The following is a 26,358-nucleotide window of genomic DNA, read 5'->3' on the forward strand; positions in this document are numbered from 1 at the left end:
TTTTTTAGTCAGGGGTAATTTAATTAAATACATCAACTATGTGCATCATATTTATGCCAATTCTAAATGGTGTTATATCTATAAATAAAAAATCACTATGATTTGTCTGGATTCCACAAAACAAACATCAAAGAAATATGAAGAAAGAGTTTAGATGGAAGAACAGTATTTTCCAGGCAATAAAAAGAGCCATGAAGATAAAATGGATTCAAATTCCATTTTTAATATCAGTAAGAGTAAAAGAAAAAAACTGAATTAAAGGACAAAGTCACAAAAGTTGAGAACAGCTAAGGGCTCCTGAAAATATTGAAAAACTAGGCTAAAATTGGAAGGCTTACATGCTGCCTGTGAGGACCTCAGACTGCCGATTGTTCACTTGGTTATCACTCTTATGGCGAAACTGTAAATCAAAGAGAATTTTTAAAAAAGCATTAATTCATGCTGTCTCCACAGATAGGAACATTAAAAGTACTTTGAACTCATCTGCTTGGATGCCATGTCTGCCAGTTCAAGATGAGAAGGACTCATGCTGACTTTGGATCCAGATCCATATGTTCTAAATCTGAATCAAGACATCTCTCACTAAACTTCTCTGGATGTCACAAGTCTAAACATACATTCTTCCAATTTGCTTCTGAGAAGTCAACATGCTCTATATATACTCTGAAGTTCAGTTTGGGGTTTTTTTGTTGTTGTTGTTTATTTTTTTAAAGCCATACATTGATTTTTGATGTCTTCAGCAAAAAATGGGGGGGGTCCATTGCTCTCACATGTGTACTCAATAATTTATTGGAACATCATTCATTCTTTTTTATGAATTTCTTTGACGTCAATAAATTACTTGTAACATGTATTTTTATTCTCCAGAAATTCTAATTGTTAACAGTAATCTTATGAAATACTAAACATTTAAAACAAAAATCAAAATACTGAAACACATTTGGTGTGGATTTGTATTCTTATGCCCAAGTGATGTTGTTTCTTCTTGTCTATTCCAGTCATGTAAACATCTTATACTGTTTAGAAAAATGAAAATCTTATAAGATCTCCATTAAACTTGTAACTTAGCAGCCACTTAGATAAAACTCTCCACATGAATGGTCAAGATCAGATAAAAACAGGGTAACATAGAGATAAGACAATACTTCAACCTGAAAAAGCACTGTTGAACATGGTTAATATCAGAAGACACAAAACTATTATTTATTTTATTTCAATTATAATCAAGATCAATTTTTCCTTCAAGAATTTCAAAATTGGGGTCTGGAGCAATAGCACAGCAGGTAAGGCATTTGCCTTCCACACAGCCGACCTGGGTTCAATTCCCAGCATCCCATTTGGTCTCCCGAGCACCACCAGGAGTAATTCCTGAGTGCAGAGCCAGGAGCAACCCCTGTGCATCGCCAAAAAGAAAAAGAAAGAAGAATTTCAAAATACTGCATTGATATACCAGTTTATAAAATGTTTCAATCAGCTCTTTCCTTCTCAACATCCCTCTCAAGCCCATTCAATATTTCTTTTCTGCCACACAATAATTACATTGTGAGCACATAGTTATATTGATTTCCAGGTGTGAACTAATGGACAGCATCAAGAAAATAAGAAAATAAAAATATTTAACACTTTTGAATATAAAGGTAATATTTATTTATAATATTGGTGAGTGGTATATTAAGTCAGACCATCATTGGCTTACAAACTTCTCCCCAACAATAAAACAATAGCAATGGAAAGATTATGTAAACTCAGCATCTAATCTGACAAGGAAGCTGTATATTCTCCAGTTGCATTTCCATATATACACCCCTTCTTTGTCCACTCTGAACTGAGCCAGAGGAAAACTGATCTATGTGGTCATGACATATGACTTCTGACAGTGTGGTGAATAGGTCATCCTTGCAGAACAGAGTGGAATGAAATGGGTCTTTATTTCCTGTTTTCCTTTTAGCAGGATTACAGGGCAGTTTCCTTTGCAGGAAGCAACAGCTAAAGGGTGTAGTACTCACTGAAACTCTCGGTCCGATAACTGCTCATTCCCCTTAGTACTTCAGGCTCAGAAGTAATATGTTGTTATCAGACTTCTTACTATTCACCTCTCTACACTCTTTCCTATTTCAGGGTGACAAATGTCCCTTATTGCAAAGATATCTGTTGTTGAACTAGCATGTAGTTTCATAAAAAATATAAGCATCTGAAAACACTTCCTACAGCAATGAAAGACAAAAAGACAAACTATTTAAAAGCATCCAACTTGAAAGTAATCCTTTAAATTTTCTAGCCAGTCTCAAGAGAAAGGGCTAATTATATGTTGGAACAGTGTATGCCCAAAACAACTGTATTATGAATAACTTTGCAAATCACAGTGTTTTAATAAAAATGAATCTTTTAAAAGGAAGAAAAGGACTAATTAGCTCATCCCCTGAGAGCTGAGCCCTCTAGCTGGACTTCAATAGTACTTCTGGTCTTCAGTAGGTCTTGGGATGGACTGACAGTTGTGAAAAGATTAGAACTGGAAGCCAAAGGGCTCATTTCAGATGGTTGGATAATTTTACTGTAGAAGTAGACTTGAATGCTGAGAAAAGAGCTCCCCCAAAAAAGAAGGGGAGCAGAGAACCAGCACAGACTGTGTGGCCATGGCAAGCCAAACTCTGTACCTCCAGCATCTCTTTTTATCAGCCACACTGGTGTCACAGGCTACATTATATAGAAAGGTTTAAAAAAAAAAGTTCAGAGAAGTAGGTAGTCTGATCTCATAGGGCTATAACATGGCAGGATAAGGTCTCTTTCTCAAATGTTTGCTTCTTTCTACTTAACTATTTCACTCACAGAGAGAATCTGGGGCCATGACACCATTATTAATCATCAAGTAGCAAAAGAGTTATATATAGTATTGACCAAAAGAGTTTTGTTCAAAAACTATACATGAGTGTGCTGGGGAGACAGTTCAACTGGCTATAATACAGGCTGGAGGTCCAGATTCAATTTCTGTACCACCGGTTCCCTGAGCTTCATCGGGTCTGCCTCCACACTAAAATAAGGAAGTACATGAGGATTCATTTTTATGCTTCTGAGGGGTTAAAATTTAATTGAGATCTCAGGAAGGTACAAATACTCACATAATCATCTGAGGCATCTTTGACAGCTGTCATAGTTATCACCAAGGCCAAAGGCACGATGGTGGTGAACCAGGTCAAAGAGGAGATTTCTGGAATCAACTAAAATAAACATTTTTCAATGCTTTAAAATTTTTTTAATTAGTAAATTTAGTTTCATTTTTTAAACTACAATTTATGTAAGATTGTTACAATACGTTTAAAGTTTATGGTATTAATGTCCAAAGTTACTAGAACACACCACCACAAAAGTGCACACAACACCATTATCCCCATTTCCCAAATATTGTCATTGAATTGTATTAAACATGATAGAAATTAATAGAACATTCTATTATTTGAGCAAATATAGGGCATCTCTTAACAACTCAATAATTGCTTTGGATTATAAGACATATGGAAATATTGAATTTATTTTCAAATGCCTAACCAAAAAATTAAATTTTAGTAGAAAGTTAAGAAGTAATTTTCTTGAAATATTTCAGATTGTGATCTTTCCCCCAAAATAACAAATATCACCTGCCCCTTCTCAGATTCTCATCTCAATTTTTAATCATTTTACCAATTCCTCGTCAATTCTCGGAGTCTTCAAGCATCTACCTGGAGTCAGAATTGTTCCAAGTATTTGCCATACATTATGTTATTTGAGCCTCAGAAATGTTCATTGAGTTAGATTCTCCACCAGAGCTATTTTGCACAACCCACAGGATTTGTGTTTCATTTAAATAGTACCCATAACTCTATAACACAGAATACATGGTGAATGGCACTCCGGAATTAGAAGGGTGGGATTGGGGGGGGGGTGGAAAATGGGCACTGGTGGAGGGATGGGTACTCGATCATTGTATAATTGAAACCCAAGCACAAAAACCCAAGCACCAAAAAAAGCACCAAAAAAAAGTCTACAACTGTACCTCAAGGTATTTCACAAATAAAAAATAAATAAACGATCAAGCAATTCTTAGACTAAGAATATAAACTCCTCTGGGGACTAAGTAAAGGATGCTTGGAGAGCCCTCTCAGGATGGGCAATGTGAGCTGAAAGTAGACCATAGACCGAACACGATGGCCACTTAATGCCATTATTGCTAACCACAACACTCAAAAGGAGAGAGAGAGCAAAAGGGAATGCCCTGCCACAGAGGCAGGTTGCGGGGGGGAGGGATACTGGGATCACTGGTGGTGGAGAATGGGCACTGGTGGAGGGATGGGTACTTGATCATTGTATGATTGAAACATAAGCACTAAAGTTTGTAAGTCTGTAACTGCACCTGATGGTGATACATTTAAAAAAAATAAAAAATAAATAGACAAAAATAAATAAAGGAAGCTACCATTAAAAAAAGAAGAAGAATATAAACCCTTCTGACTTCAAAGTCTTGTGCCTATACTGCCAAAGTCACCAACCTAACAGAGCTGTAGTTAATATGACTGTCCTACGAAATTTCCAATCAGGGTTCATTTTGGAGCAGCTCTGAAACTATGGTCTGGGGAAGGAGGGGCTGAAGATCAATGTTGTATGAATCCCCATTAGAAGAGCTCTGAACTAAAGCAATTTTATGGAATAACTTCCACGTAAGATATTTCTTTAAACCCTCAAAAATCTCTGGAAGTACTAACAGACATATTGGGCTGAGCAGCAGGAAATTTGTACTATGGTCCTAGTTCTATTATTAACTCACAGAAGAGGTTTTAAAATTCACCACATCTCAATAGAAGAAAGGATTTTGGGCTAAACCCTTCCAGATATAAAATTCTATACACAACAGCCTTTGACCAAAAAACAAAAATCCCATTTAATTAGAGAAATTAGTTCAAAATTCTGGAATAGTATAAAGGGATATATTTTTTAAAAATCTTAGTTCAATCCCCAGCATTGTACAGAGCTACAAGCCCCACCGAGAGCAATCCCAAGAACAGAGCCAGGAGTAGCCCCCAGCACAACCTAATGCGGCTCCCCCCATAATTTAATTAATTAATTAATATAAAATAGATGCTAATTAAACACATGGCTAATTGGACTGTTTCTATATATGTATTCTTTTTGACTTATGCTTTTTTCATTCTAAAATATCAAAAGCTAAAATTTTATTTAAACCCACATTTTAATCAGATTTAAACAAAACAGTCCATCAAAACTATAAAAACATTTCATCACTCAACAGTGAAATAACTTACATCACACACCATTTACTTATATGCAATTTATGTAAATTTATTTTTACACTTATATGTAAATATGTAAAAGGTGTCACTGTTTCTTAGATGCAAATGAAATTTGCTAAATTGAGTTCTATAAACTACTACCTAGTTAATCTTTTTGCCCTGGCAAAATTCTGGTAATACCCATAAGAAAAGGCTAACTGGAGGAGGGTGGCTGTACACAGTAAAAACTGGACTCTAGTTTGCCTCACATAAAGTGCAAGACTGAATTTTTAAATGACCCCAGTGTTTAAAATGATGAATGTACTAGATTTTACCCATTCTTCACCCTTACACATTTGTGAAGAGAAACAGCAATAATAACATTAAACATCTGATAAGGGTGGTTTTTCTCTTTTATGAACATCTAAGAAATTTAATTTTTTAATTATAATAATGGTTTAACAACTCATGAAAAACATAACCTAAAAGTTACCTGTAGAATCAGGAGGAACAGGAAATAAGCATTGGCCACTCTTTGGAACTGTTCAAATAAATTAATTGGCAAGAAGGTGAGGATGTTGTACTTGGATGTGTGGATGCGATTATCCTGAAAAAAAATAATAAAACATTATATTTGTTTGGAGCAAGAGGTTGTTCATTTTCAAAAATATCTCTAAAATTTACAAGACTTGAGCCCAAATTGTGCCATAAAAAAGGAAGATACACCAGAAATCTAGAAAATGTTTGATTCTCAGTAGCCCAAAGTCTTCACTTCTCTAAGATAACATGCTCAATATACTGGGTGAAATTACTGTCCACTGCCATAACACTATTCAGGACTAAAAACTTCATCAGTTGCAAATTTCTTCCCTTGGTTGCATTCATTTATAAGAAGCAGGTTTCCAGAGCACCTACTGTAGGTAAACATAGCTGATTCTCGGGTCTCTGAAGTTGGAAAGAACTTTGGGAATTGGTTCACATTCTCAGAGCATGCCCTTTGAGCTCACTCTTATAGGTCTCAGGCAGGTCAGTCTTCAGAGATTCTGTGATCAGAAACTTACTACTCTAAAAGGCATCCTGTTTCCAATTCAGAATGGGAATTGCTAAGTTATTTATTTTAAGAGCCTTAATCTTCCTCCCTACAACATTTTTGTCATTGGCCAAATTTCACCCAGGGGCCACTTAGATCAAGTTTAAGTTCTCTCTTCATCTTGACTAATACTTGAAAACCACTTATAGAATTCCCCTAAATCTCCACCTTTATGTCATTTTCCAAACCCTTCATCCATTCTCCAAGACTTATTTATAAACATTTCCAGATGAGAGAATTATGGATGCATCATGATTTCTTTGCATTTCAAAACAAGGTACACAGAAATGAATCCCTTATTATAGATGGCTTGACTATGTACAAGAAACATTCTGATGTCCTGTGTTCTGGACAGATATATTAATAATAACTTAAATTTTCATTCAAGGGGACAGAGCGATAGTACAGCTAGCTAGCTGGTAAGGCATCTTCCTTGCACAACAGATACGAGTTTGATCCCAGGCACCCCATCTGGTCCTCTGAGCTCACCAGGAATGATCCCTGAGCATCGAGCCAGGAGTAAGTCCAGAGCACTGATGGGTGTGGTCCAAACGACAACAACAACAATTCATGCTGATTTTGATAATTGTAGTTCACTGTTTTATTCGTATTGACTTTCTTTTCTTGGTCATGATTTACAATGCTGTTAACAATAGAGTTTCATGCATACAATGTTCCAACACCTCAGTCCTCATCAGAGTGTCAGCTTCCCTGCATCGCAGTCATTAGTCCCCCCAACCTTCTCAAAGTTCCCGTTTTGCCTCCCAATTGTCTCATATTGACTTTTTGATTAACTGAAATATCTAGACTATTTCTTCCTATATTCTGAAATCTATTCCAGGGTTCCTCCTCATTTAGAACTTATTTTTTCATGTTGAAGTAGAAAATTTTCACTTTCACTTGCCTTGCACATGCCTGACCAGTTCAAATCCTTGGCACCACATATGATTTCCCCCAAGTATCACCCGGAGTGATTCTGTCAGGAAGAAGCTCTGAGTATCACTGGGGATGGGCCACCAAACCAAAAAAACAAAATGCATTCAGTCTGGAGTTTTTTATGTCAATATATTAGTTTGCTAGTAAACAGTTTGCTATCTCAATATATTAAATATGTCAATATATTAAATATATTAGATTTTACATTTTTAAATACCAATATAAAAAATTTAAGTTTTGTGCCATGAGAAAACTTTAAACACAGAATTTTATTTTGTGAATTAAATTACATAAAATGAAGAGTTTTAATATTTTTTCAAAGCTGGATATACTAATACATTAAAACAGATGTGAAGGGGGCAGAAAGGTGCCTCAATGAGCTACAGCTCATACTTTGCAAACCAGAGGTCTAGATTCCTTCCTGGTTTCACACAGTCTATACTAAGTCATGAGCAGCCCCAAATACGATTGGGTGACTCCCCCACCCCGACAACTAGTTTTAAAAATAAGTAATTTTTTGTTTATTTTTGCTTTGAGGTCACAACCACTGATACTCGGGGCTTACTGCTGGCTCTGAGTTCAGGGCTCGCTCCTGGCGGGCTCGAGGGACGACATGGGATCCTGTAGATGAAATCTGGGTTGTCCACTTGCAAGGTAAGCACCTTACCTGCTGCACTATCTTTCTAGTCCCAATGAATAAAATAATTTAAAAGGTCCAGGCAATGAATTTTGTTGTTGTTGTTGTTTTAGGAAAAAATACATATATTGAAAACTATGAGAGATTGCTCCACAGATTAATGTCTATACCTTTTTCAGGTGTTTATAAGACATAATAAATACAAAAAACTATGTAACTAAACACTTTTACTTACATACAAAGACAGCATGAGAAATCTGGGGTGACAGTTTTTACTGAAATTCAGAATCAATATGCCCAGAGAATTTCCATCGAGTAGTACTAAAAAACTGAGGTTAGAAAGGGGAACTTGTTTTAAGTGGCTTCTAGTAATTACTGGCCAAGTAAAGAAAATGCAGTTATGTGTTAAAGGGTCCTTTTAATAGTTGTCAGGTATCAGTGGGTCCCACTCCATCCAATAAGCGATGGGAGAATGAGCGAGGTGTCAAAAGCAGAGTTTCCAGCATAGCTAGTCTGAAACCCGGTCACATCATGAGAGGTATTTGTAAAATGATTCTGATTCTTATGACGGGAGTTCCAGCTAGGAAGGAAGGCTGAGAACTGTCCATCCATCACAACACATATTTCTAAAGAGGAACCGTGAGGAAAGGGAGGATATATCTGGGATATTGGTTGGTGGGGAATGTGCACTGGTGGAGGGATGGGTATTTGATTATTGTGTGATTGTAACCCAAACATGAAAGCTTGTAACTATCTCACGGTGACTCAATACAATTTTTTTTAAATTTTAATCCTAAAAAAAAAAAAGAAGGGACCATGGAGAAAATAATAATGTTAGAGGCAACAAGTAGTGAACTAGTAGGATCACATCTTCCTAGAATGTGTGATCTTTTCCTTCTAAGTTGAAACAGAGGCCATGCCTGCATCTTGGTCAAAAGACAAATATTGAACATGCTGGAACACTAGCCATGGCAAGGCTCTCCTGCAAAATTGAAGTCCACGTAGGTGAAGAGCTCACAGTGCGTGACAAAGTGATAAACCAAAAGAGAACTGTTATTTTTTTCTCCTATTTGCTTGGCTGGATATATATATGTGTGTGTGTGAGTGTATATGTGTGTGTGTGTGTGTGTGTGTGTGTGTGTGTGTGTGTGTGTGTGTGTATAAAACTGTGATCGTATTTGTTTTACGGGCTCTTTTATGAGAATCACTAAGCCTTGAGGCGCTCACTGGCACAAGGAACAAGGGCGCCCCCTCCTGGAATGTCTCTGCATCCCTTTTGCAGTCCTTTGTTTATTAATTCAAAAAGATTATTTCCATTTCCACTGTCCAGTCTGGAAATGTGAGAGTACTGGTATAACTTTAGATCAGATACCTTAAGATTCAGCTGCCTTACTTAGTCATCCTATTGGTTTAGAGCTTTTGTTTGTTTGTTTTGTAGGGGCCACAACCAGCAGTGCTCAGGGCTAATTTCTAGCTCTGTGCTCAGAGCTCACTCCTGGTAGGGTCAGGGACCAGGTATGGTGCTGTGGGTGGAAGCCAGGGCAGCGGTGTGCAAGACATGCATCTTAACCGCTGTGCTATCCTTGTGGCCCTTGGCTATAACTTTAGTACAACTCATTCCATAATAAAACACAGGAGATCTTTGCCATTATTATCCGTTTATCCTTTTTGGTACTGCTGTTCCAGACTGGCTCACTAGAAACATTCAAAGCCAAAGCAAAGAAAGAGGGGTGGTAAATAAGAGGCATCTAGAGAATTCCAGTAGCTGCTTTTGTCGCTGTTAGAAGCCAGGTAGAAATCCGCGTCTTCAGTTTGTTCATCTGGAGAACCAGTTGACAGACCCCTGGATAGGACAGGTTCATCCACACAGCCATGGCTACCCCAGACCAGGGCAGCCTCCCTGTCACAGGAAACAAAGCTTCCTCTGGGAAACTCACTTCTGAGAAGGAAAGGCCAGGGCTGAGCTGGGGAAGCTCAAACACTCCTCCAAAGTTGTTGCATAAAGTCAATTAACCGTTCACAGAGGCAGAGGAAATAAAAATGTGGAGAGAGCAACTGTTTCCCTTCCACCTGCTGGGCAACTGCAGAACGGGAACAGATGCTCTGAGGTGGGCAAAGCTACGATTGGACAATAGAGGTCAGCACAGAGTCAGGTTCGAGAGAGCGCCCGTGGATCCTGTAATAAGTATTTTTGTCTTTATTGTGAAGACTACAAGTCCCAGATGAAGAGGGAATTACTGAAAGATTTTCGGTATCTTCGTGCTTTCTAACTTCAAAATATTCTCTTAGCTACTAGGAGAGAAAAATTGGAGATGGCACAAGAATAGATAAAGTGAGAAGACTGGAGATCACGGACAGTCTAGGTGAGGGGTGACACATGGGGAGTGGAGGAAGGGCAGGGTCATGGCAGAAAAGATAACAATGAATAATAATAGCAGCCATAATAAAAACTGATATTTATCAAAATGTTATGTCTATTATACTGAGAGCTTTATATTTCATAGCTCGCTTTATTCTCACAATATTCTGAAGGAATAAGTACTAATAATTCTCATCCTACAGAAGGAAAATCGCATATTCAGAGAGATTGAATAACTTGTGCATGGTTACATGGCAAAAAGGGATAAATCCAGGCACTGTGGTTCCAAAGACCCCACGGCATACACCCCACTCTTCAACCTTGCTTCCGCAACTCAGTGCAAAGCGATGTCTCTTTTGCTTTCAGATGGAGCGGCCTCTGCTCCACTCGCTCTCTTCCATCTGGATTGCAGCTCTCTCCTACTTTCTCCCAAGGAAAATACTAACTATCCACCATTTTCTCTTGGGTAAACCCTCTTCCTGCAAACCCCAGTTATTTATTACAACTATCTACTACATAAATTACAGCTTCTGTGTAAACATTTCTTTCAATTGCCCTCAGGAGTGCTTCGGTAGGACAGAAAATTTCATGCAGACAGAGATCACGCTCTGCTTTTCCCTGAGCTTCCCACTAGAAACAGCAGTGGTTTCAGGATCCTTCCCATTGTCTAGCTGGCACATAGGATCAAGGCTTCATAGGTGGTCCATCAATAAAACAGCAATAAGATGAGAAGCATTATTTCTTATAATGAGATTTCATTGTGCAATCATATTACTTAAGAAAACAAAGCAAATAGAAAATAACAACTATTACCAAATCAGCGAACAGAGCATTTAGGGAGTTTGCTTCACTGGCAAAATGAACCTAGTAATAATTCTTTGCCATATATACTTTAAGGGCTTTGTGGAAGGAGGTTATATGTAAAAGCATTTTGTTGCGTGGAAAGAAATAGACAAATATAGGGGTTTTGTGAGAAACTCCCTCGATAATTCAGGAAAGTCAATGCACTGGTCAGAATACACTGAATTTGCCAGAACAACAACTCCAGAATCATTTGGACTTAACATAATAAGAGCTTATTTCTCACTCATACAAAACTACGATGAGTCTGAAGAGTGATTATGACCCTTGTAATTCCTCAAAATGCTCCAACCACCATCTCACAAGCTTCCAGCAGCAATACCAGAAGGAAAGGGAAAGCTCTGGAGAGTCTTGCTCCCACAGATAACACGTCGACCCAATTGCGCATAATGCATTAATCAGAAAGAGTCACCATTTGTCAAAAAGGCAGAAAGTCCAAACCATGGGTATCACCAAAGGATACCACATTCAGAAACAGAAATTAACCTGAAAATGATAGTGTGAGATAGGAAGACATTTGACAAACTAATGTCAAAACCCCAAGTCAAAAGCTTTAAATCCAGTCCTGTTTTGCTTTTTGGTTCTTTGACTAAATTTGATTTGGGGGAAGAAAAGAAGGACACACATGGTAGGTTCATGTGCTATTTCTATCTCTATGCTCTGGGGTCACTCTTAATGGTGCTCAGGGGACTAAATGTGATGCTTGGAAATTTGAACAAGGGTCTGCTGAATTCAAGGCAAGTGTCTTAAATCCTGAACTCTCTCTGCCCCTCTAGTCCTAATTGAATACCAGGTATAATAGACATTTTATTACATGTCGCTTCTTCTCAGCACACAACACTCCAAATCTCTCTATCCTGTGGTCTAGATGGATTCAACTGCCATCCATAATGAATCCATAACTCCCATCCAAACTCCGGTCCTTATAAGGTCCAGCCTCCTACTTACAATTTGGGTTCAAGTATTAGACATGACCTATGTAAAAGCTGGGAATCAGCTGGAGATCTAAGTTTTCTCTTTCTTACTGTATTTCAGAGGATGCAGCAAGACTAGGAGGTCATCAACATCACCTGGGGACCATAAGTGGAGAGGAGGCTGACAGGAATAAATGATACAAATAAGATGCATGGCTAAGAAATGCAGGGAATGAAACTCCATAAGGTCACTCCTGAGGCTAGTCGTCTCTCTGGACTTATTGGCTGTGCATTAAGTTTGTCAATGAAATTAATTCTAACTCAAACAGAACTGACTTTTCTTTTACTCCCTATCAAATGTTAAGTGAGAGCATTAATAATATATCCAAGATAACTTTGTTGTTTCATAGAATAGTGTACTTATACCTCTACATCTGCTTTAAAGAATGAGTCATGGAAGGTTAAGTCTAAATGTATTTGGTGGTTGTCCGGGGACACGGCCTACATCTGTGAGTCCCACAAGCCAAACCCCAGGAGCTTTTGCAATGAGTATCATGGTTTCAGCACTATCAAAAAAAAAATCTCCCCACATATGATAAAACATTTTTATGTAGTGACGGCTATAAAATGCAATTGCCAGGGTCTTCCAGGCTGAGGAACGCCTACTTCTCTTGCCACCAGAGGAGGTACGTAGTGTTACAGGACAATCTGGATTTCAGTGAGAAAAATGGTCCTGATGCTAAAGGGAGAGATTAGCTCTAGTTCATAAAATAAAAACCAAAATGAGACTGCGTCCACAGATCACTTGCATAAAAAAGGAAGTGGCTTACGGGCATTTGCACCACTCAGGAAATACGTGAAATACCCATGTTTATGCAAAGATCCCAAAAGAATGCATGTATGGGGCAAACGGGCCTGGAGATTGGGTGTCTGGAGCCTCACTGATACCAAAAGGAACCACAACTGCTCAGTATTAGTCAAACGTTGCCCAGTGTGGAGTCCACAGCATTCAGGGTTGGAGCAATGGAGAAAACACCACTTCGTACACTGTTGAACTTCCATCTGATCCCCAGGGTTCTAAAGAAAATTGCATAGTTACCCCCGAGCTGGTATTATTTGTACAGCACCCAGGTGGCAATGGCAGAATCCTAGGAAGGATTAAACTCTGTATCAATGTATTCTGATCTGGTGTCTATTAGAGCGTGTTGAGGAAGAGGTAAGTAACAGTGGCTGCTCTACAGAGCCATCAACAAACACCGGTAGCCGTCAGCCTCATCACCACAATCGTCAGAAGCAGCAGCAGCTAGCAGCTTCCTGGGCCTGGGCTCCTCAGCAGGAGCAAAAACATTGTAAGGTAAGTGAAAAACAGAGAAGACATTGATTTCCATTAACACTTATTCAACTAAGGGCCTCCCATGTGTCAGACACCATGTCAGAAGGCAGGAAGCACATGTGAATAAACAAGCCCTTCCCATTGCAGGCTGCAATGCAAGAAGAATGACACTAGTCAGTAGACAATGAACTTATACACTGATGACACAACTGGAGCAAGTGATCGGGGGTGAGAAGAAAACCGTGAACAACAGAGCAGGAGCCCCTGGTTAGCCAGGACTCCCTTAGGAAGCCTGTGTGCTTCACTCCCCAGTTTCATGTGGCTTTAAGATTGCTCACTCTGATGAGACTTCTGGGGCCCCTCTCCCCTGTGGGACTCCCAAACAATTCTTTGGGCTATCAGAGGGGAAAATAAGAATGGCTATGTTTATTTTAACTGAAAATTTGAAAGTTGAGGTTACTAAAATTTCATGAAAATTTTCTCATTATTATATGCATATATATGAGGTGTTTACCTGCTTACAATAAGAAACATGTTCAAAAACTTTGAAGACTGCCAGACTACATACTGAACGTTGTTATGGTCAAAGGAAATCAATGTGGTCCATGTGGCCCCAATTCTTGGACCTCAAACACAGAATGCATGGATCTGTATGTCATGGGGACAGTGTCGGACAGTGATGCCAGCTACAAGCATGGTCTTATGTCTTCCAAGCTATGCAAAAAAAAATCAGTATATACATCTGGGAATCTTCAAAACTCTTCCCACAAGCAGTTACTATTTCAATATGGTGTTACAGATGAAGACACCGAGGTCTGGAGCCAGTGCAAGCAGTTGCCCAAAAACAATGTTTCACCAACCCATGTGTTTTCCAAAAAGCAAGGGTTTCCTAGGAAATAAGTCTAAAACAGGCAGTCTCTAGACTCCCTTTGGATTAGTGATTTCACTGACCTTCACTGAACATTGCTCACTGGGAGAAAGAAACATCAGAAAGTACCGTGCAATGGAGAGGCCTGTTAATTTAATCAGCTAGAAGAGCAACCACTTTCAAGCCCTTCAATCTAGGGAGAGTCTCCACTTAGATTTGGGAATACAGAAAGCAGTTAGGCAAGTTTTTAGGCCTCAATCTCACCCCGAAACAAATCAGTCTGGCACTCTTGTAAACCCTCTCCTCTTTTCCACCCTCAGACCTCAGGTGAGTGTTCCAACATCTGAAAGACTGTCCTAGAGCAACTGAAAGACAGTTCTAAAAGGCCTTTGAATAATAATTTATCTACAAAGCACCCATTTTAGGCAATTACCAGGGGAACAAATTAAATTTCCCCTAGAGATTAATTTAATCGCACTATTTTTTTTTTGCTGCATAGTGTTGAGATGTATATAGCATATGCAATAGTTCCAAACAAAATGTTAAAAGATGGACTATGGGAGAGACTGAGGCGATGCTTCTCCAGAGAAGTTAAATTATAAAGGAAGGCATCAGAGAAGAAAGAAAATAAATCTATGTCAGTGGCACTCTGATAGGGCATCTCTAATGATTTGTTTGCGTCATGTTTCTGCTGAACTGGAGCGATAGCATAGCAGGTAGGGCGTTCGCCTTGCATGCGGCCGACCTGGCCGACCCAGGTTCGATTCTTCCGTCCCTCTCAGAGAGACTGGCAAGCTACCGAGAGTACGTTGCCTGTATGGCAAAGTATGTCAAGCTACCTGTGATGAATTTGATATGCAAAATACAGTAACAAGTGTCACAATGGAGACGTTACTGGGCCCACTCGAGCAAATCGATGAACAATGGGAGGACAGTGACGGTGACAGTGATGTTTCTGCTCTGCACGGGCTGCTCTATGCCTCCTCCTTTTAGATCTTCATCTGCTGGGGAGCAGAACCTCACCATTGGTCCCTTTGCCCAACTCATTCTCAAGCTCTACAGGCCTTAAACAACAATGGCCATTTCTTTGATTAACATGAGGCTGGTCTGCTCAGGCTCATTTCCTGTACTATAAGGCTGCCTCTGTACAAATCAGTACATATGAAGTACTTTGTTTATTAGGACTAAAAATTAGACTATATTCACACTGCCATGAGTCTGGGAACAGGGCCAAAAGTCAGGCAGGAACTCAGCATTTATGACAACAAAGGCACAATGGAAAAGTCCAGTTAACAAGAAAAGGCACCCATAAAGAATTTCCCAAAGGACTAAAAGGTTATAATAATATACTACAAATGGTTTTGTCCTTCCTAAAATGCTCCATCATACACTAGATTCTATACAAATAACACCAACTTCAAAGTAACTGCGCCACTTTCTCCAGAACCATGAGGTTGCGGTGGGAAGTACATACAGCTCAGAACTCCCACAATATGCTGGGTCCTAGAGGGGCAAAGAGGGTTCCCTGATCCTTTTGGGGTGGTATACTTCTATAGTTTTTCTAGCTTTTCCTGGTCCCAGCCTCTTCCCATCCAACATTAGGGAATAAATCTAAACGTAGACAAACCCAGGCCACTGGCTATGTGGTCTTGTTTGGAGTATATATATTGAAAGAGTAGAATAGAGGACAGGTTAAGAATTAGAGAAAGAAAATTCTCTAACAGTACATGAAGAGAGGGAGTTTAAAATCAGCTTTGATGAGCCAAAATTATGCTACAGCAGGCAAGGTGCTTTCCTTGCATTCAACTAATCCAAGTTTGAGCCCCAGTACCCCATAGGGTCCTTGAAAATGTGCCAGGAGTGATTCCTGAGCACAGACCCAGTAGTAAATACTGAACAACAATGGGCGTGGACCCCCAAAAGAATAATAATAAAACAAAACAAAGTCATTAAAAAGTTTCTAGCATTAAAACAGAATAGCAAAGCTTCTAAATAAATAATAGTGTTAATTTTCTTTTAGTGTCATCACATCATATACTAAAGGTTTAATGAATTCTCATTGAATGTGAGGGATTTGCCTCAGGTGGTCTTAGTTAAAAATAAAGCCCAATCAGCTCTGAAAAGAAAGATGGCAGCTGCTTTGGAGCTTTATGGAAAGCCAGGTATGAGGCGGTCATGATGGGGTGACTGAAGCCTCATGGGAAGGGGGGCATTCCCGGCTCGTCCTCACCCTACCGATGTCAGGAGTTGCCCCCCATGAGCAGCTCTCTGGCACGGCCATGGTTCCAGAGCCACAGAAACCAATCTCATAATTATCTGACTTTCAGCAGAAATACTTCCAGGCTTAATAAGTAAAATACCAGAAATCCAAAATCACGGGGCCGCAATAGCAGCCACGTGACATCATTTGATTCTTGTAACCAGCTGTAGAAAACAAATTATTTCACAATGCCTTTTCAGCATGTCTGATTTGGGGGTGTAAACTCTAAATAATAATGGTGCATCTTTTGTTGAAACAACGAATCTAATCAAAGTACAGTGTTAACTAGAATTCATCTGCCTCACAGGCATTGGGAGGGTTGGGAGGGGGGGTTTATTGGGGTTCTTGGTGGTGAAAAATAAGTACTGGTGAAGGGAAATGTGTTTCATAATTGCATAATCGAGACTTCAACCTGAAAACTTTGTAACTTTTCCCACAGTGATTCAATAAAAGAAAAAAAAGATCACCTTTTTTCTTCCTTGGGAACCTGGCCATGGAACTCACTAATGAAATGCAGATAGACAGTTGTCTTTTGTAGGAGCTGACAGGATGCAAAGCTTCAATAAGAAGCTCATGTGGGTGCAAAGCAGAACAAGAGGTGCTGCCAAGTGGCAGTGATTTCAAAGGAAGAGCCCAATCAACAGTCACTGGATCAGAATGTTTATGTCACTGAATTAGTTTGCAACTGAGTGTTGCTCCTCACAGGAGCAAATCTACATACAATCCGTTCTCACTGTCATCCACAGATTCTTGGAAATGGCAGCTTTAAATGAAATGACATATAACCAAGCCAAGTTTACCATAGGCAAACTGATATTTATATAGAGTGAAATTTCCATGACAAACTGCTGACAACAGATATATCTAACTTCTAAATACAGGCACCAAACATGCCTAAGATTAAACAATAATTTGTATTCTTCATTATTTCATTCATTCATTTTCCAACCCACTTTGAGTTCAGGGTCACACGTGATCAGAAAATCTCCTGCAGCTCGAATCATAAGACAGGAACCATCCCTGGAGAACAGCATCTTGGTGATGGGAGAGGAAAGCAAAGCACTAGAGAAAATCCACGATGACCCAGGTAAAATGCAAAATCCTTGGCAGACTGTGGCCAGGCCAGGAAATAATTTTTGTCTTCTCATGAATGTTATAGTGAAAGGACATTGGGGGAAATGATGACCTGCTGTACCAGGTCCCACAGCAAGTTCCAGAGGAATGTATTTATTTATTTATTTAGTATAGTCAATAATCTACCTGAGTACCACTGAGGAAACCAATTAGGCACAATAGTGAGTCTACAAAAATTAGATAGAAAGCAGATCACACCCTTCTCCTGTTTCCTAGATGGATAGATGGATAGAGGATAGAGGATAGACAGATGGATGTATGATGAATGGATAAATGGAGCAGAGTCCTGGATATATCAGAGAACAAATAAAATCTCAAACTTAAGATGCATTAACTAAGATGAGAGATCAACACACAAACCTTCTTTTCAAGAAAGAAAGCTTCAAGACGTTCTTGAAAGCTTCAAGACATTTTTCCAGAAACTCAAAGTCATATTCACAAATAGGAAACACCAGTCAAGTGTATAAGCACTAGGATAAATGTGAATTCTAGCAGATAACAGAGTCTTGGAAAAGTAAAGGTTATAAGCTGAAAGATGACTCTACATTTTAACAGTTATGAAACTTGAAAAAAAGTTTTTAGACTTCCCAATACTCAACTTGTCCATCTGTATAGCGTGGGTAATAATAACTGCCATGCAGAATTGGATCAACCAAATAAGAAAGTGCACATAAAGCATTAGCATTACGTCACAATGAAATACTTTCTTCCCCTTCTTATTTTCTAGAGCCACCTTTAAAAGTGCTGCAGGACATAAAACCACTCTACCATGATGCTCAATCCAGAGCTGTAGGTTATGGATTCAGGCCTGCAGGTATACCATAAGAGAATATTTAATTTCACCAGCAGGTCCTATAACTGTGTTATAACACAGGTAGAACCCTGAAAGGTCTTACACCAGACTTGGACTAGAAAAAGTGAAAATTGTCCTTTTCACTCAACTAAACACAAACCTTCCAGAATGTCTCTACTTCAGTCCTTTAAGAAAATACAAAGGCTGATGCCATGGAAGGGACTGGAAGATTATAGCAGGGACAGGACCCTAAGCACTACCAGGGTGTCCCACTAATTCCCAAAAACACAGGGCACAAGCAGCACTGAATTCCCTAGATCCCAGAGAGCCAGATATTGCCAGGAGGGATCCCTGGGCTCACTGAGCACTACTTGAGAGGAACCCCTAGTAGAAGAGAAAAAACATAAAAGCCATGAAGAAATTTCATAGGTACGTGAGGAATGAGGAAGCATGAGCAAGATAAGGGGAAAGACTAAATACTTATTCCTAATTTCAAATCATTTTAAGTACTCATCTTTTATTAGCTATATTTATAATTCAACTTTAAATTACCCTCCTCCACTTCACAAATCAACTGTATTTCATCCTCAAAATGCAAAATGTTCAGTTCCAGTGTATCTTAGAAGAACTTTTGTATAAGCTCCTCATTTTCTTCACTGAGTTTAGGTCTAGACAGGTTAAAAGGAGACTGGCACTTAACTTCTTTTTTTTCCTTTTCCCAGTAATGCTCAGGGGTTATTCCTGGCTTTACACTCAAGAATTACTCCTGGCAGTGCTCAAGGGACCATATGGGACTCCAGGGATTGAACTCGGGTCGGCCGCATAACGCCCTACCCGCTGTGCTATCGCTCCGGCCCCCTAGGCACTTGACTTCTTAAGTAGACAAATGGTTCCCCAAACCAAAAAGAAATTTAAGGTATATTGTACATTGTATATTGTACATTGGTAAGCTTTCAAATCAAGTGAGAGCATTTTCACACTATATAAATGTAATTTACACTTTTCCATTTTTTTCACTGTTTCATTTTTAAGATCTATCGCAATCACTATCACTATCACCCCGTTGTTCATCGATTTGCTTGAGAGAGTGCCAATAACATCTCCGTTTGTCCCTGTCATGTGCTACTGTAGCCCAATGGCATATTGGGGACCCTTTCAGGTCAGGAGAATGAGGACCATCATTGTTACTGTTTTTGGCATATCAAGTACGCCACAGATAGCTTGCCAAGCTCTGCCGTGTGAGTGGGATACTCTCGGTAGATTGCCGGGCTCTCTGAGAGGGATGGAGGCTTTTGGGGGCAGCTCTAATCACCTTTACAGGTGTTCCCAGTCAGGCATATATGCAGGCAAGCCTGCCGGGTTCTCTGAAAGCGAGAACTAGACAATAAGAAGTCGCTAAAAAGATAATATTTTTTTAATTATTTTAATTTAATAAAAAAATAAATAAATAAAGGCCCTCCCGTTGATCATCGATTTGCTCGAGTGGGCCCAGTAATGTCTCCATTGGAGACTTTGTTGTTACTGTGTCTGGCATATCAAATACTCTCGGTAGCTTGCCGGGCTCTCCGAGAATAAAAAAAAATAAAAATAAAAAATAAAAATAATTTTAAGATAATTATTACTAATATAAAGAACTTGAAGAAAAGATGGATTAAAGGGGGCAATTGTATGGTGAAAGACAGAATTGGACATTTAGTGGTACACTTTACCTAGAAAGTAGTACACCAATTTTTAATGCTATATATATGAAACTCATGCCATGTTTTCATGCAGCATTGATTCAATAAAAAAGAACTACACAAATATTTTAAAATAAATACAATTCATGTTATGACACTTAGAAAATAGTATACAAATGTTGATCACCAATATTAACAAATTTAAGAATTTATCTCTTCTTAAAATTGTTCTTCCTTCCCTAGATATACAGGAAATGTTCATTATTAGTCTACCAATCATTTTCATGATTAACACTAAAACATCTTCATTAACATTAAGTTAACACTAAACCAGACTAGAGAGATAGCACAGAGGTATGACACCTGTCATACATGTGACAGAAGTGGCCAACTTTGATTCCTTCTACTGCCATAGGATACCAAGCACCAATATGGGTCATTTCTGAGCAAATAAATCTTCATGAACTTTAACTTTTCTGCACCAAAAACCAAGGCAAGAAAAGAAAATAAAACATTTATTAGCTTCTTTTCTCACCTAGAAAAGACTAAACAGTGTTTTCTCTAAAAAATAAAAGCAAACAAAAAAAACTTACAAAGAAGTTCAACCCATTTGTGCTTCTAACCTCAAAAATGTCTTGCTTAGAACAAGTAAGTTTTTGTGGCATTTGGTCTACAAGAATGTTTAAAATATCGCAACATGGGACTAAGTGGTTTGCAAGAATCATAGAAACATAACTTGGAAAGTAATCTTCAAAGTTCAGTTATTCTTTTCCAAGTTCAAAGCTTGGGCACTACTCCTGGCTCTGTGTTTGGAGGCTACTCCTGTCAGTGCTCAGGGGACCATGAGGTGCCGGGGATTGAGCCCAGGCCTTCCGCATGCAGAGCATGCATTCAAACTATTGCACTCTCTCCAGCCCAACAGATTTTTTAAGACTCTGTTTATTAAGATAAAATGCGATTATGTAACATAATTAAGCAAAAGTGAGTTGGTCATCAGAACAGTTAATTGAAAAAACTGGAAACAGTTAAGTCAACAAAACATAACGAATACTTGCTAATAGTCTACAAGAAGTAGTGATTAAACACATGACTCTTTCCTCAGCTATGCTGTATTCAATATTTTTGTTAATCTTAATCCTGATTGCTCATTAGAATCACCTGGGGAACTTTAAGAATCCTACCAGTGCCTGAACTCTATTCCTCCCCTGAGCTTCTTACTCAGTTGATCCTTTGAATTGGGTACCAATTAAGATGCAGAAGACCTCACTAAGTCAACATATAACCTAATAGTGAAAGAGAGAGAGTAAATGATTAATGCCAGGTTCTGTGTCAACTGAGTTAGGTACCAAATTCTATAATAAGAAAGTTTCCAGAGAAATGTGATGCAGATCTTGTCATTAATAATGAAGAGATTTACAGGTGCAAGAGAAATAATACAGTGGGTAGAGTGTTTGCTTTGCATGCGGCCAAGCCAGGTTCAATCGTCAGCACCACATATGGTTCCCCCCCTCCCGCCCCCAAGCTCTTCCAGGAGCAATTCTTGAGTACTGAGCCAGGAGTAACTTCTGAGCATTGCCAGGTATGACCCAAAAGACTAAAGGGAGAAAGAGAAAGACAGACAGAGATAGAGTCAGACAGAGACAAGGATTTACAGAAGTTAACAATCACCCAAAACCTAATGCAATCTTAAACTGTAATCAGTTTTTTGACTAGTTCAAGCTGCTCAAACAACTGATAGAATTTTATATTTGACTTTATAGCAAATCGGGCTGGAGCAATAGCACAGCGGATAGGGCGTTTGCCTTGCACACAGCCAACATGGCCAACCCGAGTTCGATTCCTCCACCCCTCTCAGAGAGCCTGGCAAGCTACCGAGAGTATCTCGCCCACATGGCAAAGCCTGGCAAGCTACCCGTGATGTATTCGATATGCCAAACACAGTAACAACAAAATCTCACAATGGAGACGTTATTGGGCCCACTCAAGCAAATTGTTGAACAATGGGAGGACAGTGTTGTTTGTTTCATAGCAAATCAGTGAAGAGGTTATAGGAAAGAAAAAGAGCTAATAAAAGGAATTAGGAGTGACTGTCCTAGAGATTAGTCTATGCAGTGAACCCAGTTTGATATTTTAAATACCAATATCAAAAGCATTATTGTGTGAAACAGAAGACACATCTGCTCTACTTTGGCCTCAGAATAAGTGGATAATAAAGCAAGAGAAAATCAATTTGGCTAAATTGATGGAAAAACTTGTTTAATGATCAAAACTATCCAAAGATGGAAACAGCCATTTGGGAAGGTTGTGAGTTACCATCATTTGAAATCTAAACACAAACTGGCGATGTCATCAGTAATAATTCTGGAGCAAGTATCATATGGAAAAGTTTTAAACTTCTACTCTAAGATTCAGGAATAGACTTAAGTTAACTTCCTTGTGGCACTGGAGATGTTTGTATCAGGCAGGGAGTCCTATTTATATAAAAGAACTCTTCCATACACTTTAAAATAAGATTGCTGCTACGGAATGATGTCACCATCCGCAACATATCTAGAAGGCACCTGTACAATGATAGCTGTAATGATGTGACCTTGAGTCACAGCAAGCTTAACAATCAAAAAGCACTTGAAACTAAGAAAAATTAGAGTTGTCAAGACAAAGAAGTCACCAATTAAAGACTGAAATCACCTGTCCTAGGTATATGGTTCTGAGTACTATACTTTGCATAATTTCTTCAAAGAACAGTCTCAATCTAGTCAACCCAGAGAACTCTTACAAAGATATACACACACATTTTTACAAACTACAGCCTTACCTCCATGCTCACATTTGCGAAATACAGACATTTTTGCACATATAGACATCCCATAATCAGCTCCAACGAAGTTTTTAAGTATTTTCAAATTTGACTTGAAGGCCTAAATAGCTTTGCGTTTTTAAGGAACTGCATAGAAAGTCAGATATAAACTGCGACAGCAATCTGACCACTGGTTTCATAATAGTGGGCATAAATTTGAGAATGAATTTTTAACATGAATGATTTGATTAATTTCACTACAAAATGTAAAATATGATAGTTCCCATTTTTTAATATGATTCACAGAACCAAACTATTTAGTGTAGCAAAGAAAATTACAAAACAAGATTAAAAACCACTTTGAGACCGTTAGGATTGGTGGTTTTCCCGTTAAGTTCTCAACTATTACTGATCTTGCCCAATTTAATCCACATGGTTGATTTATGAATTACTTTCATAATCCATTTGCCAACAAAGGAAACTGTATTATAGTTTTCTCTCCACAGGAAGTCCCTTTTCTTCCAACTCCATCTTTCATTTCTCATTCTTGCTTAAATTTATTCCACTATTGTCAGGTTTATAGGTTATATGAAACCAAAGCTTCAAATTCTAACATTAAGCTCTCTAACTCCAGTTCATATTGCCTAGAAAAATTTCCGTTCATAATATTGCAATATATAGTAAAATAAAATCAATCCTAAATGTGTGAGTTTACTTCACAAAGTAGATAAAATGGATCTAGTTTATTGGATGTTGACATTATCTCAAGCCTATAACAGATAAATAACAAACACTTGAATTTAACCAGATTCTAATGACCTGAATGTGTCATTTTTAAACCACTTAAGAACAAGAATACAGTCCAAAACAAAAGATTAAAACAGACCAAACACACAAAGAAAATGAGGAAAAGTAAAAATGCAGGGCCAAAGAACAATACTACTTAAATAAGTCAGATGTCAAAAAAGATCAATTACTCTTTTAAACCCCTGAATCCAGAAAGTTCATTTGAGAAGTGTTCAAACATCACATTCTCTTCTACAGATAAATTATTGACCAGGGAAAAATAAAACCACTGTCATACAGCAGAAAGAATAATATACACATAATAACAGTACATAAAACAACGAATCGTCATTGCTTGCTTAAAAACCACCGTTACTATGGTAATACCCTGACACAGAAAATGCACAACCAAAAACCAGAAACCCAGAACAAATACAAGTTACTGGCACATTCCAGGACTAATTCCAACTACTCCAACAGCTTGTTATCATCCATACACTTTGGTCAGTTCAGGAATTGCTCTGGTTAACAGCCCCAGTATAAGGAGCTACAGCACACAGGCAGTGCAACAAAGCTTCCCCTGAAGGAGGGAGAGGGAAAGCCACCTTGCCTATCTATCTGAGGATTAAAGTAGGGCTGGACCACGGCCCAACGTGTTGCCATCCCAAAGAGTCTCCCAAAGGTAACAGATAGAGTCCTGCCTTTTCAAGGATTTTATTTAAAAATCGAAAATGTGGGAAATGATGGACTCAAAACACATCATAAACTAAGTCTGTAATTTTCCATACTTTCTCTATTTTTTTTTATCACAACTTGATACAACAGGTCGCCTTCCCTACCCCTACCCCCTTCATTTTGCTTACTTTCTTTTTCCTATCCTCTAACTTCCAAATTCCAACTTTAAAAAAATTAAGAGGATCCATTAGTATAGTACAGGGGGTTAGAAGCTTGACCGGCGTGTGGTCAACTCAGGTTTGATCCCTGGCACTGGTATGGCCCTGAGTATCATCAGGAGTGATCCCTGAGCACAGAGCCAAGAGTAATTCCTGACCTAGTGTAGCACAAAAGGAAAAAGAGAGGCAGAGAGATAATACAAAGGTTAAGGCATATTCCTTACATATTGCCAACCCTGGTTCCATCACCACCACACTGCAGGGTCCCCAAAGCATCTGGTCCAGCCCTGGAGGCCCCTAAGCACCCATGGAATGGCCCAGGTAATCCAGAGCACCACAAGGCCAAAAGAGCAACATATCCTCAGATTCCTACATTTGAACTGCAAACCATGAATCATGCCCTGATTGGCAATGAATCATGGAGAGGGAGTCCCAACACCTCCTCAACACTGCTTGGGAAGCCAAAACAAAATACTAAAACAGTTTTTTTTAATTTTTATTTCTTTATCTTTAGAGTAGTATGTGGGTCTGTAATATGGTTCAGGTGTCTAGCATTCTATTTCAGCATTATGATAATTCACATTGACTAAAAAATTTTTAAAGCACATTCTGATCACTAGTTTAGTTTCCTTTCCATCACTAGGAATCTAGTTTCTGTCTGCACCATACACTGATCCTTTTTACCCATTCCCAACTTCCCTTTTTTTCACCCTGTTGAGCTCTACTCTGCGCTCAGAAATTTTTTTAACTTTAATAAAATAAATTTTTATTTTCTTGGGGCTGGAGCAATAGCACCGCCAGCGAGTAGGGCATTTGCCTGGCACGTGGCCGACCCGGGTTCAATTCCCAGCATCCCATATGGTTCCCCAAGCACCACCAGGAATAATTCCTGAGTGTACAAACCAGAAGTAACCCCTGTGCAATGCCGAGTGTGAACCCAAAAGCAAAAAAAAAAATTAATTTTCTTCAGGTCTTGTAATTGCTTCCCTTATTTCTCTCTTAAAATAGTTGGGCGGTTTCTTTTCCCTTTTTATCTTTTCCTCCTCCCCACTTCACTTCATTGTTGTGATGTGGTTGCTATGAGTGGGATCGCAAACATGCCCACTTGTGGGGCCCTGCATGTTTTCAGCTTCAGTGTTCTAAATGGGGGAGGGGAAGGCTCACTCAGCCACGGAGCTGTCTGAGGTTTATGCTGCTGGCACAACTGTTCATTGAATGGAAGCTCACAGGTTACATTAGGTGCTCACCAAAGGTCTCTGGAATGCTCGCACAAGCTGCACACCTAACTACGGTGTGGCTGGAAACTGGTTATGGCCCCAAGGACCACCAACAGAAGAGCTGCATGGATTACATCTGTTACCTGAAGAATGCCAGGAACCTGAACTCATGTCCCAGACAACATGTAAGGCATGCTTTAAGCCCCTAGTATTCTTCCAGCCGCTAGTTGCTTTCTTCTGACTTAAAAATGTTTGTCCTATTTCTTTTTTTATTTAATGTTTTTTATAAATTTTTCATAATTTATATTTTTCATAGCTGAGTACCGGACACACAATGTTGCAGCACGAATCCCATTACTAATGTCGACCCGATGCCCCTTCATTAACATCCCCAGATAAGACTGACTATCCCTCTATAGCCTAAGACTTCCCTGAGCTTATCTAATGCTTTTCTATTTGTTTCCCTCAATCCTTCCCTTGCTCCTTCTGAGGCTGCCTGTGTGACTTCTACCCCAATATCCTACATTTCAGCCATCATTCCTT

At 38.9% G+C, this 26,358-nt stretch overlaps 1 protein-coding gene across 1 annotated transcript in view; it reads right to left on the reverse strand.

Moving 5' to 3' along the window:
* The window catches only part of ATP8B4 (ATPase phospholipid transporting 8B4 (putative)), a 236,005-nt gene that overhangs the window by 173,080 nt on the left and 36,567 nt on the right, over positions 1-26,358 (reverse strand). The window contains exons 4-6 of the mRNA XM_056135410.1: positions 5,752-5,865; positions 3,117-3,215; positions 339-400 (exon numbers count right to left, since the gene is read on the reverse strand). Coding sequence (XP_055991385.1) covers positions 339-400; positions 3,117-3,215; positions 5,752-5,865 — 275 coding nt within the window. The remainder of the gene's footprint in view (positions 1-338; positions 401-3,116; positions 3,216-5,751; positions 5,866-26,358) is intronic.

The sequence above is a fragment of the Sorex fumeus genome, unplaced genomic scaffold (assembly GCF_029834395.1).
Source record: "Sorex fumeus unplaced genomic scaffold, SorFum_2.1 ptg000111l, whole genome shotgun sequence".
NCBI lineage: Eukaryota > Metazoa > Chordata > Mammalia > Eulipotyphla > Soricidae > Sorex > Sorex fumeus.